This window comes from Anguilla rostrata, chromosome 14 (assembly GCF_018555375.3).
Source record: "Anguilla rostrata isolate EN2019 chromosome 14, ASM1855537v3, whole genome shotgun sequence".
NCBI classification, from domain to species: domain Eukaryota; kingdom Metazoa; phylum Chordata; class Actinopteri; order Anguilliformes; family Anguillidae; genus Anguilla; species Anguilla rostrata.
The window spans coordinates 19,402,889-19,416,000 of NC_057946.1; the positions used below are offsets into that span (position 1 = coordinate 19,402,889).

A 13,112-nucleotide genomic window follows, 5' to 3' on the forward strand; every position below is an offset into this window, starting at 1 on the left:
AATACTTGTGCTTTTCAGGGGATGCGTTTTTGGAGCTGCTCAATCAAGACAGATAATGTACTGGATTCCAATAACTGTATTACTAGTCTTAATTCATATATACAGATGGATTTCAATAGCCAAATTATTGTCATCGCACATCAGTGAAGAATTATGATGCATGCTAGTTTAGTGTGTGCACACATCTGAATACCATGGAACCAGCATTGTCGTCCCCTCTTGTTTGGTAGTGCTCAATTTCACTCTCATAAAACCTTTAATACCTGGGAAAAAAGGTGCATGAATTCAGTTTCTTTCTCCTCTCACACATTTCAAATCAATATAAACTCAAACATGGTTTCAAATGAAGTTCTTTATTCATGGATGAAATAAAACAGTGCCATGAAAAATGTGGAAGGGATGGTATAGCACATAGATGTATTGAAAATAGTGCAGATAATACAAACAAGGTTTAAAGTAACTGCGTTCATAAAACAGAACTCAACATCTAAGTGACTCAACTGAAATCCGACAGGTGGCTTAGTATTGTTATTAATTAAACATGTCAATAAAGCACAATATAGCAAAGGAAAGAGGGTTGCAGTCAATGTACAAAGACAAACTATACAAGCTTTAAGCCTTTTATGCCATGCAGTCCTTCAAAAACATGTTGCTGTTTTGCACAAAACGTATAACCGATTTATAGTGGTTTTTTACCAAGCTTCACAATGATCAAGGGTAATCGACATTGGTCCGATGTCAATGCCTGCCCATGGCATGTATGTCATAGTGTTAATTTGCCTCTGTAGCATTACTGTGTCCAAGTGATTTTGAAGTGAATTAAACTCTTTTATGATGGAGTTTCGGAGTTCAGTGAAAATCCAGGTGGTGCAGTGGGACAGCAGGCCCTTTAAAAAATTTTCCGATGTCCACGCTGTAAAATGCAATCCACTTTATAGCTTGGACTTTTGCCAGTTAATTTATCACTGAAACGCCAGAAAAAGGGATGGGCTAAACTATGACAGCTAGTGCATATTTGAGGTGTACTCAGCCAAGTCTTGCTCTGGCATCATATACATAGCCAAACAAGATGGTGAAAGCCCCAGAACTGATAAACTAACATGAGCTGGACGTGCAGACACAGGAAGGCACCACGTTATTCTTCACTGAAATCTAATATTGGCTACCAATGCTTTGCGCAGTACATGCTCTTCAAAAGATGAACCAACCAGTTTATTGCATTCAGAAACCATCGGTTTGGAGACACAGTGAATGTAGACCACTGCCTTTGTACCACCGTTTTTCTAATGCTTACAGCATATTTTGAACAAATTTTCAATTGTGAGAGATGATGGCTCAGGACGCAATAAAGGCAGCACAAGAATATCTCCAAAAAAGCCAAACGGATTATGAACCTATCTAAAGAAACAAAATGGAGATTCCGACAGCCATTTTGAATTCCCACAGGTACTTCTCTCATATGATGGCAAATAGAAAGCCACATGTTTCTGAGAGATAAGAAAATTAAAAATTAATATTTGGGAAATGGGAGTGTAGGGTAAAACATTGCTGCCATGCTCTAGGTGTCATAGTAACTAAAGCCATAGAAACAATTTCCTTCATGATAAAATGTTCTGGTTTTTTTTAAGGAGCCATGTGGTTTATAACTCAGTGCTCTTCCAATCCTGAAAATATCCAGAAAAATCAGCAATTGCAGTCTACTTATCTCTGAAGTAATATGTTGGGAGTATATTAATATGGAGTATAATGCTTTTACCATTGTGGCATCAGGCCATGATATCCTATATATTAATACAGAGAAGGATCGCCTTCTTTGGACCCCAAAATCACCTGTAGCTCCAGAACAAAAAGGTTCAATGCTATTGGATTTGAAGAATTAGCACCGTGCATTTTGTTCGTATTTTTAAAATCATGGATTATCACCACGTAAATGACATAGTAATTTTTTTGCATTCCCCATTTTAAAAAAGACAGTTTTGATACATCCCAATACATATTTATGGTTAATTGGGTTTAGTAATACAAAAAATGGAATTAAGTCTACTGCTCACTTCGAGTGTGGACCTAAATATACATGCGTAACAAGCCACAGAACTGCACTTGACCAGACATAATGCAGTCATTCACCACTAGAAGCGACTGTGTTAAAATCTTAGGCAATCTGATCCTTATTTTAATTGGCACACACTAGAGGTGAACACTAGATAAGCCAAACAAATGGAATAATCAAATTGAAGGTGTGGCCTGTTGCCTGAGAGACACAAAAGTTTAGGACTCTGTCTTCTTCTTGTTTTTCTTCAAAAAGGAGGGAGTGCGGAACTTCTTCTTCTTCTTGGAGGGAGACTTGCTGGGTGACTCATCGCTGCCCTGGTCCGCTGCCGCTGCAGGGTCCTCAGGGGCATCGGGGGCAGCTGGGGGCTCTTGGTCCTCAGGCTGGGGTGGCTCCTCTGTTTGCTCTGGGGCAGGGTCGTCGGGGGGGAAGACGGGGGCTTCGGAGGGTTCATCTGGGGTCAGGTCGGGTAGAGTCTGTCTTAAAGTGGCGGCGTCACTCTCGTCCTTGTAGGTTTGCTCCTGCTGAGACTCTGTTGGTGAGGATGGAAGAGTAGGCAGGGGCAGTAGGAGGAGAGAGTAAAGCAGGGGAGAGGAGAGAAAAATGTGAGGGATGAGGCCAGAGGGAGGGAGGAAGAAGACTCAATTCGTTCTGATAAATGCTGTTTATTTGCAGGAGGTCACAAGTTCAAGTAGGCAAAAAACAACAGCAAGTTGTTTTGATCCCTATTTTTCGCAAAGAAGAATAAAATGGTACTCATAAAAATAGTTGATTACTTCGAGCAGAAATGTGATTATACTTTATCACTGCACTATTAAAATAAATGTAATGTTTTTGTACAAAACCTGTTTTTTAAGGGAACTCAGGAGGGATCTCAAAAGTTTAATTACATTTCATTTAACTTCAAAATGAGTGCATTTCAACCATAAATATGGAGCTTTTTCATGCACGAATGATTGTTGACAGGAGATACCTCTGTTTTATAGAGTTCCTGTTGTACAGAAAGCTCTCTGAGTGACAGGGATGCTTAGTCATTAAAAAGGAGCCAAAGTAGTAGGCTAAGTCCTGATAATTCTTCAGCTTTTTAATAATATTCCAATGTATTCACCCAGAATTATAAGCTTCCACAGAGGTTGTTCTCAAACAACAATACACAAGACAAATCCGCCATTCTGCCAAGTCTGAGCTCCATATAGCCAAACAAGGCCCAAGCATAATGTCCCTCAGAGTCCCTAAAATGTGTAATTAGACTGTGATCTAAGCTGCTCCAACTACAATCACCTGAGTCAGAATTGCACATTTATTAATATGATAGCACCAGTTCCACAGAGCCATTACAGTATAGCTCATCTACTGGGAATCTGAAATGTGTTCCATCATGGCTTTCAAAGATCACAGCAGTCATTTGACAGTGCACCAAAGCCAGTCCCTGAGGACCAGCGAGGGTCAGGGGTGACCTCTGTGGATATGCTTAATACACCATCAGCACTGACACACACTAAAGGTTTTCCTTCATAATTTACGGTGGGACCTGTAGTAAATTTGCACAGCTCTGCTACAGCCATTGACCAAGCACACATTTTTCCAAAAAATAAAACTGTTTCTTTGACCCTCCTTTCATAACTGCACTGCTGGTCTGAACTCAAGTTCAGTGCATCTACTGCAAAGAGAAAACCAACTTCTACTTTTGCCATCTGATTCCTGCTTCTGTAAACAGGCTGCAGACTAAGTGCCAAGTTCAATTCAGTTACAGCTGACTTGTGTTCAATCCTGACAAATCAAATGCTGTTCTCTTTAACACCAAATTGCCACACATTGAGACACCTTTTCACTTCCTTATGCATTTTCAACCAGAAAGGGACCCCCGAAATGGACAAAAAAATTGACCCTAAGCATAAACAACAAACTGTATGGTAATGCTAAGCCAAACTCAAGCTTTAAACTGCAAAGCATTAAAAAAGCATTTCTTTTATGAAGGGCCACACTCCATACAAAAAATAAATAAATAAAAATAATTTATACCTGGGATGGATATCTGCTGGATACAAAGAGAACATTTAATAATCTTTCAACACAATACCTGCAACAGGAAGTCATGTCATAATTCTATGTGAAGGATTAAGGCATTTTTACACACTTTTCAAGTAAATGAGAACGGTAGATGTCTCACAAATTGTTAAACTTGAAGAAAGGAAAGAGAGGGAACAAGTTACGGTAAAGACAGTTGCTGCCAGGTGTATCTCAGGTCTCTCACTTGCCCAAGCCTTTTCATTTCAAGGTGTAAACAAAACCTGGTCATTGAGATACAGATGAAGACCGTTTTCAAAAGCTGCTGACTCACACGGTCAGGATTGCTGTAACACGCTTGCTAGAATCCAGCTTTAAGGCTGAATGCATTCATGTCAATTTAAACTAGAACTGGCTTGACAATTCTAAATGATACAGCAAAATGACAAGCCGGATCACTGGGTTTTAACATACTTTAACGCATACAGCTTCCTACGTACATATTTCATGCCTCTGCACCCTCACAGCCAGTCAAGTTTCTGTTGTGGCAGATGGCATTTAAACTGATTTATTTTTTACTGATTCATTTATTTTTATTTTTTCACCACATGGTCCATGACAATGGTTGCAGTTTTATTTGGCTTAAAACCGTGAGAGACTTGGAGGATGGTCAAATGAGAAGACTGCTGAAACAGCACCTGTCACCAAAATGAACTCGGACAGAAAGGAGGCCTGGTGAGAGAGAGAGAGCCCCAGCTGATAGGTTAGGCCACAGAAAAGCAGGACAGAGAAGCCATGCGAGCAGGAGATAGGAGCAGAACACAGGCATGGGATGTGAAACAGTACTTACTATGGCAACAGGTACTCTTTTGCATTTCCATCTCCTGATTGTAACGCAGCCACAAAGAAGAAAAAGCACAAGTGGAAAAAATGTCTATGCAGGTCAATCACAGCCACCGTGTTAAACCAAAAGGAAAAATAAAATAAAACACCAGGAAAAAAAGAATGGTCAAAGGCCATTCTTACAAGACCCCGGAAATGAGAATGGAGAGGTGAATGGGGAAGATAAAAGACAAGTGATACAATCTCAAAAGACAGTAAGAGATTAGATTACACCTGGCTTTTAGAAGTCTCAATCAAATCATACTAGACCCCCTCTTTCTTTGCAAGGCAACATATAACACTATTCTTACCATTCTAATACTGTCCCAAGGACTCAAGGATGAATATAGGATTCCAGGGTTTGGTGTAGGTTGTAGAGAGTACTTGTAATTATACAACAAAAAAACCTAACCCTGCTATAGTCCTCTGGAAAGCCAAATTCAAATGTTTCAGTTCAACAATATGCCCACCCAACTGAGGTAGCATTTTTACTATTTAATATTGAATGTGTAAAATGTAATATTTAACATTACACTGTTATGACAATTTATATAATTAATCAAAAATTATGAAATGTAATCGAATCTTGGCTTGAAAATTATGTCTTGCCCTATTACATGACATGTCTGACATGCATAGCAGTCTTCTGATTCTGCTCAATTTTGTTCTTTTTAAAAATGGATTTCATCAAAGGAAAAATGCTATTACCACTTTTTTATCCTGAAATCTCAAAAGTATAGGTGTAATCCAAATGTAATAAAGACCAAGAGGTGAAAGGGATGTTAAATAAAAAGTCATTATAAATTTTAATTATAAATGCACATTATAAATGTATAAAATATGCATGACTAATCTCATTAAATTTGGTAAACTGAACTGCAGTTTAATTCAGTCTTTTGCAGACAAAGCAAAAGCTTTATTGCTTTAAAAAGAATAATTATTTGATAGATGAATCTCACCTCTAGTATAGTTCATTAACAAACACTTTAGTCCTTACTTCATATGAGAAGCATATCAAAGTTTTTTTCAAGGACAAATAGCTATATATTTACCTTCTAAATGTTTTAATATAGAATACTGCTGCTAATGTATATAAACGCACGTGCACACGCACACGCGCACACACACATAGACGTGTGTGGATCAGTAAATATATAATGCATAAAAACTGAACACCTCTTGACCTCTTATTACACACAAACAATACAAACCACTTAGTTGTTAAAGACCAGCGGTCAGAGACAGACAGGTACCACGCCATTCGTCATATTGACCCTTGAGGCATACCATAGTTGAAGCCATGCTAGCAATGACCAGAACAGACTGAGTCAACATACCTTCCTCTGCTCGGATTGGGGTGCTGGGTGGGGTGCGGGTGGGGCTCTGCCCTTTCACCTCTTCCGCAGTGTCCTGCAACTGGTCTGAAGATACAACATGCGAGACCTGTCAATCAACTGTGTGGATATGTTAACCATTTTGATACATTACACCTTAAGGACAGTGTTCAGTTGGGTAATAATGCACCTCTGGTAAACCTATTCAAAAACATTTAATCTTACAGTCAACAGTCAACTGAAGGTCGAAGTATTTCCCCTCCTCAGCATTACATATGAAGTTGAAACACAAGGCAGAAGCACACCGGACAGAAGAGAACACGTGGATTGATTAGAGGACAGAAAATCAAGTTAAACCCGCATGCCAAGGCACAGTTCACCACTGTCCCAAAGAACCACTCACTGTCGGTCAGCTCGGAGAAAACGGCGATTTGGAGATTACAGGAAGTTTATTAGTACTGAGGCTTCACAAATGAATCCCAGAAGACAACGATCCTTATTAGGAGGCAAGGTTTTATTTTTCCCCACCCGAAGATGATGTGATTGTGTCCTTTGCAATCTGCCAACAGGCAAACATTCGGTTGAGAACACAATTGCAGTTAGGATTCCATAGTTAACAAGGAAAATCGAATCATTGAGGGGGGTACACCAGAAAGGGGGGTGGGGTTCAAAAACCAGGGCAGATTATTTGAGAGGAAAGACAGGGGTGGGGGGGTGGTAGTGTAGAGGCAGACTCAACCCAAGAGACTCCAGTGAGCAGGACAGAGCACGCTCCAAGGTACCTGGAGCCTCGCTCATGAGCTCCATGTTGGTGCTTAGTGCCCGAAGGACAGCAAAGTGAAACTCCTTTTGGGGAGACCCCGGCGAGTCCCTTTCGCCCACCGAGGGTGTCCTGGCGGCCGCGCTGCCCTGGCCCGACTCCGCCCTCGTGTCCTGGCTGGAGTTTGAGGAAAAGGAGGGGGCAGCGGGAGGTTCAAAGACAGGACACTCCTCCCCCTCTCCTTGACTGAGGGTACGTGTGGGGGCTTCTGAGGGGCAAGAGAGCAGTGTGGTGCAGGACTCTTCCCCCTGTACTGGATGCAACACAACAGGTTCTCTCCATGCCCACCATAGGCTAGAGCTGCCTCAGCTATCCATAGTCACTGCGTGCTGCTGTAGGGGCAGAGTTATCCATACAATTCCTTTGGCAAGGCTGCCACCTGGCTTGCAAAACAACACATGGAATTTTCCAAAATCATTTGTGTCAGAAAATTTGAATGCAATGCCAAAATGGAATCATCTGGAACGTGAATCACGATCGATAGCATGTGTAAAGAACTCTGGAGATCAAATGCATTGCCATACAACATCATCAGCAGTAACAAAAAATGAAGTTCAAAAAAAGAGTTCTACTGGAGTACTGTAGGTGCCACGGTAGAAATAACTGTTTAAGGTGCTCTTTAATCATATCCTGATGAAGGCCTGTAGATAAAATGTTATGATGTTGGTGGAACACATTTTTAAATAAGAGTGCCTTGATATTTTTTTAAGCAATGTTGGTTGTATTGTAGAATAGACACTGAGGGAAAATGTAGAATTAAGAGAAATAATGGTTGTTAGCTGTCAATAGCTAAAATGAAGTATTTCACTCAGCATACCAGTTGATGAATAGTACAATTTCTGTCAAATCGGACAAAGACACAGCTAGCTATACATCGACTTCAATGTTCTCAGAAATATACAGGCTATCTAGAGTAATAGATTGTAGCTAAAATTCTTATTACATAGCGAAAACAAATGGAAGCATTTGACAGATTGTCTAATGACACCGAGCAATACGCGTGTTGAAATACAGAACATACCCAGTACTTGTATGTTGCAACAACAAAACCTTTGAATGCAATGTGTGAAATTTGCTTTGTTTATTGTATGTGTATTGCTTGCACAATTGGAAAACAAAATATAACTAATATGTACAGTTAATGTTATAAATATGTCAAATCAAATGTAACCATCTGCAAAATGTGGAAGTGTGGAAGCCCCCCCCCCCCCCCAGGGAAAAAAATGGAAAAGAAGAAAGCCATCAGCAAAATTTTACAATTCCATTAAAATTCAAGTGTGGCTCTGGATGTTTCCAGTTATATTTAATGTTATTTTGTCACTGTTATGTATTATTGGGTATTTAGTAAACATTCAAAATGGTCAAACCCATGTACCGGCATGCACAGGCGAGGTGCCTGCCGTGTAGCACACCTTCCCTGAATGGTTGGTTCTCCCCCCTTCGGACACCTCACCTTCAGGCCCCTTCTGCTTGAGCTCCACCTCCTTGCGGTACGCGTCCAGCTCCTGGTCAGTCAGCTTGTTGAAGGGGTTTGGTCCAGTCTTGCTCACTATGACACGGGGCTGGTACTCCTTCTCAATGATGGCTTTGGATGCAGTCACCAGCTCCCCCTACAGGTGAAAAGGTCACCAATAACACACGACTATTGGTCTTAAAACACGGATGCAAATAATCTTAGTCAAATAAACTTCTCTCAGCAGGTCATGAGAAACTTCAAGAGTATCTAAAATGTTCGTTATCACACTCAAAAACTGTCAGGGCAAAACTAAAACATACAATAAAACCGAAAATCTGAAAAATTCCAGCATGTAAACTATCTTTAATAGGTCACAGACAAGAGCAAATCCTGGGGATTCAAACCATTTTCTTTCTGTGCTAAAATCGTTTCCATCTGTCACCTCCACTACACTGACATCATAACACAACCTAAAAATAGATTATTAGACGGCTCTTCTTCACACCAATGTTCATTCACTCCCTCACTCAACACTCACCCACTCACTCACTCACTCTCACACACTCTCACACACTCTCACACACTCTCACACACTTCACTATGTTAAAGACGATTGTTGATTACAATTTTAAGTAATACAGCTGATTTTCTGACAGCACAGTTCACAAACAGCCGCCACCTATCAGTTAGTGAAGATATATGCACGATGTAAATAGGGAAATTTCCAAAGGACACTGCAAGGGGAGAAAAACCTATTTTAATATGATAAGAATGGTAAAAATTTCCTGTCTGTCACAATACGAAAGTTACAGCTCACTGCTATAGCTGAAACGAGTGTTTGTCTGTGGTCACATGCATCCAGCCCATGACAGTCTGGAATGCTAATGTTGTAAACAGCGAAGAAGAAGCTGAAAGCCACACAGGCAGAGGCAGACAGGAATGTGAATTCCATTGCCGTGTGATTGAATCATACTGATTTTTAGCACTATCTACAAATGCTATTAGCACAGTACAAATGGCACAAGAACATCTGAAAACAAATTTTAGGTTAGGCAATAGTGTGCTTTTTGCTAAAATATTTCACATTTTTAATTTGCTTTTACAATTTGTCTATCATGGACTGAAAAGCCAACTGAAAATTCCTGAGACTATATAGTTCTTTACAGTTTGGCAAATTCAGCACACACCACTACACCAAATTTACTCACCAATCTGATAACTATCTGCGCGCACTTGCTGACAATCCAACCAACAGAAATTGTCTGCCTTGCAAACACTTTCAGTGACTAATCAGCTTAACCTTTTGAAATTTGTCCCAGCCTTTCTTTATAACAGACTCTGATGATTACTGTCCCATTTTGTAATGGTCCATAATACCAAGACATGACACTTCTCCAATTTTGAGGGCCAATCAATGGAACTTGTGGCTATTTTAAGTGAAATGATTTTTGTTTAATACTCGCCTTAACACTGACATTAAAAAGGCGCCATTCTGTACGTGTATGCTATCAGTATCATATCCTGTTTGGTGGACCAGTCTGCAGCCCTGATGTCTGTATCTCTAATGCACCCTATCTCACAGAGAACAAAGCAGTGCAGGGTTATAGCAGTAAGTACCTTTCTAAAAGACTTAGTAGGGCTTTTGGCCTGCTCTGAGAGATCGAGGCCTTCAATAGTGTCCGTACAGTCAGACAGAGGTACATCCTGAAATAGTAAATTTAGTGAGCATTTACAAACTCAGCCTCTATTATCTACATCCATCCAAAGACACCAAGACAAAGTATTCACACTCTCATACACACACACACACACACACACATAAACACACACACACAGCATGCAGAGAGCATTCCCACAAAAGCAATGCACTTCAGATAGGCAATGAGCAAATGGCCCCTTGCCATGCACTCAAACACCACACTCAATGCCTGCTACTAGTCAAACCTCTAACGCTACTGAAACAATAGGCTCAACTCTCAGCACTGAGCTGCCCATTATCTTCATGTTCATGTCACCCAAAAAAAAAAAAAGATTGTTGACTCATTTAAGAAACTCCCAAAAAATATATTGCTGACCACGTATTACATTCTCTAGGTTCTCATGCACACAGACTACCCTTGATGTCAAAAAGTATGCCCATGCAGCCACTGCAGAGACCACAAAAGTTAACGGTTTTGTTAAGTAGTTTAGATAGGAGAATGAATACATTCTCCATTGCCCTTATTTAATGGGCAAAACAAGTGGAGATGGCTCCCTAACAATCTTTAATTGTACTACAGGGCCAGTAAATTCAAAATGATTCTGGAATGTCTACTAACATTTTAAAGTGGAAATTCCATGCCCAACAGTAAAGTCTGTTTCCAGTTATGACAACAGAAGTCATTTTTCATTGGAACTCTCATAAAATTCAGTTAACTATGTGCTTATTTATTCCAAATGACTCCCTAAAAAATCACGTTTCCAGCGACAGGACTATGTCCAATGGTAGTACTGTGGTGTATTTTCCAGGAAATCAGACAGTTTGTCTCCCTTAGGGACATAGCCATTGAACCATTGAGCGGGGCAATCGGCTATCAGTAGCTAAATATCGTTCTCAATAAACTAATGGATCATAAAGTGCAAGCAATGTAAGGTTCATGGGACATCTGCTAGACAAACGAGTAAAGCGACACAACAAATGACTACACAGGACAAGTCCAGGTAAAGCACTGTGATTATGCCACAGGCCAATATAAAAGCCTGCAGCTCATACACATGGATGAAAATGTTGATCTGACTAGTAATGATAAATGTCTCAATTTTTTAACATTTTTTTTTTAAGGGATGCAAAAACAGAATAGAAGACATGCAAACTCAATCAGTGGGTTAATAAGAAGCATCTCTGTGCTTCCTCAGCTGCACTGATGGCTGTTAAATGAAAAGAGCACATCAAACCAAACCCAAACCCAAACCCAAACCCTGGCACCTGAGGTAGTGACACAGCACGTGGTTACCTCTGCCACTTACCTGCCACACGGCAACTCTCTGCGATTAGAGAATAATACCAGTTACTTGTGGGGGCGGGGCCAGGTGGAGAGTGACATATGTTGCAGTATTGCTTCAGAAACTGAGGGGGCTCACCTGCACATAGGAACGGTCTACCACAGGTCCACAGAGTACCTGGGACTGAGGCCCTGCTGTTTTGATGTCTTGGAGGTTCTGCTCACGGATCTGCGCCATAAAAAATTAGATCAGAGGTCATGTGCACCTAATAAACCTAATAAATGACCAATCCCAATTTCAAAAATCTCTAGAGGCTATATACAAATTTCAAATCAATTACTCCAATTTGTATGTCTCTACAAAATGACAGCAGGTATAGCACAACATTATTTAGTGTCATAAGCCGTCAAATTAAAACAAAAAACACTTGCATATACACTTTTCTCACATGAAGATGCCTGCCATTTTAGATTATAAAAAGAGAAGGAGTCTGTGATCACTGCAAAAGATTACATGTGAAGTCCAGACAGCGTGAGGAAAATAATCATGGCTGTTTTTAATAATGATAGCAGACCTTGTTTCTCATCTCCTGGACCTCTTTGGGGTTTGTGTTCAGGGGGACAAACTGATTGGCCACAGCAGCCTGTCGAAGCCCCTCCTCCTTTGTCCACTGTAATCACCATGACAGAAATTAGCGCACATTGAAAACAGGCATAAATGAAAAATAAATTAAATAACGAAAAATAAATATATAACAAGTCATGCATTTCAGGTAGAAACAAAAAAAAATCAACATTTAAAAAAATTGGGAAGCCGTGAACCAATGATGATGATGCAGTTTCAAACTGGAAAGGCTTGGGTTAATTTGTCATTTAAAACCAGCGCATGATATAAATGAATACAAACGATAGCAACGAATACTTGAATTCCTACCAGTAAACTTTAGAAAAGTTTTCTGAAGTCTCCCATTTTATCATAACTCAATGGAATAAGAAAATAAACAATATAGAAGTAATATTAATAGAAAATATTAATCATTCAAACTAATTTTATTTCTCACTACAGTAGTTCTGCTTTCCTTTTCAAAGACAAAACGGTAAGGCAGATATATACAACTATCATTTAAATAACATTATGAAAATCAATCTGTTAGCTACTGAAATAAGCTCTATGGTTGTAAGCACTAGCTTCCGATGACATAAATTTGTGGAAACTAGAAAAATAAAATGGTAAAATTAAGTACATCTTGTGTTTCAGTGAAAATCTAAAATAATTTTCTTAACAGTACCACGATGGTTTATTACATGGATAATTATTGGTTTCATTGATATTTAATAGTATAGTACACTGTTACAGAGTAGCTTGGTGCTACATTAAATGAATTAAAGTAAACTATTTTTACATAGTAACAGCACGAAGAAGCATTGGAAATTGGAATTAATATTTTTTTTAAATGTAGGACTGTTTAACTGAACCACTACCTCTGTTCAGGATTTTTATTCAGGATTCCTTTGCTATGCCAACAAAATGAGACCACTGTGGAATGGCAATGATAAAAGGTAGACACACTGCAGAAAGTGA

At 39.6% G+C, this 13,112-nt stretch overlaps 1 protein-coding gene across 14 annotated transcripts in view; it reads right to left on the reverse strand.

Moving 5' to 3' along the window:
- Positions 1-334: 334 nt before the first annotated feature.
- The window catches only part of add1 (adducin 1 (alpha)), a 34,428-nt gene continuing 21,650 nt past the window's right edge, over positions 335-13,112 (reverse strand). For 2 of the 14 annotated variants that reach the window (XM_064306856.1, XM_064306855.1), the window contains exons 11-16: positions 12,106-12,201; positions 11,670-11,759; positions 8,547-8,703; positions 7,056-7,346; positions 6,277-6,360; positions 335-2,582 (exon numbers count right to left, since the gene is read on the reverse strand). In XM_064306856.1, coding sequence (XP_064162926.1) covers positions 2,269-2,582; positions 6,277-6,360; positions 7,056-7,346; positions 8,547-8,703; positions 11,670-11,759; positions 12,106-12,201 — 1,032 coding nt within the window. In that variant the 3' untranslated portion in view covers positions 335-2,268. Of the gene's footprint in view, positions 2,583-4,072; positions 4,089-4,906; positions 4,942-6,263; positions 6,361-7,055; positions 7,347-8,546; positions 8,704-10,166; positions 10,254-11,555; positions 11,574-11,669; positions 11,760-12,105; positions 12,202-13,112 lie in introns of those variants that run through there. The other 12 variants (XM_064306870.1, XM_064306861.1, XM_064306869.1 and 9 more) reach the window with 11 other exon arrangements.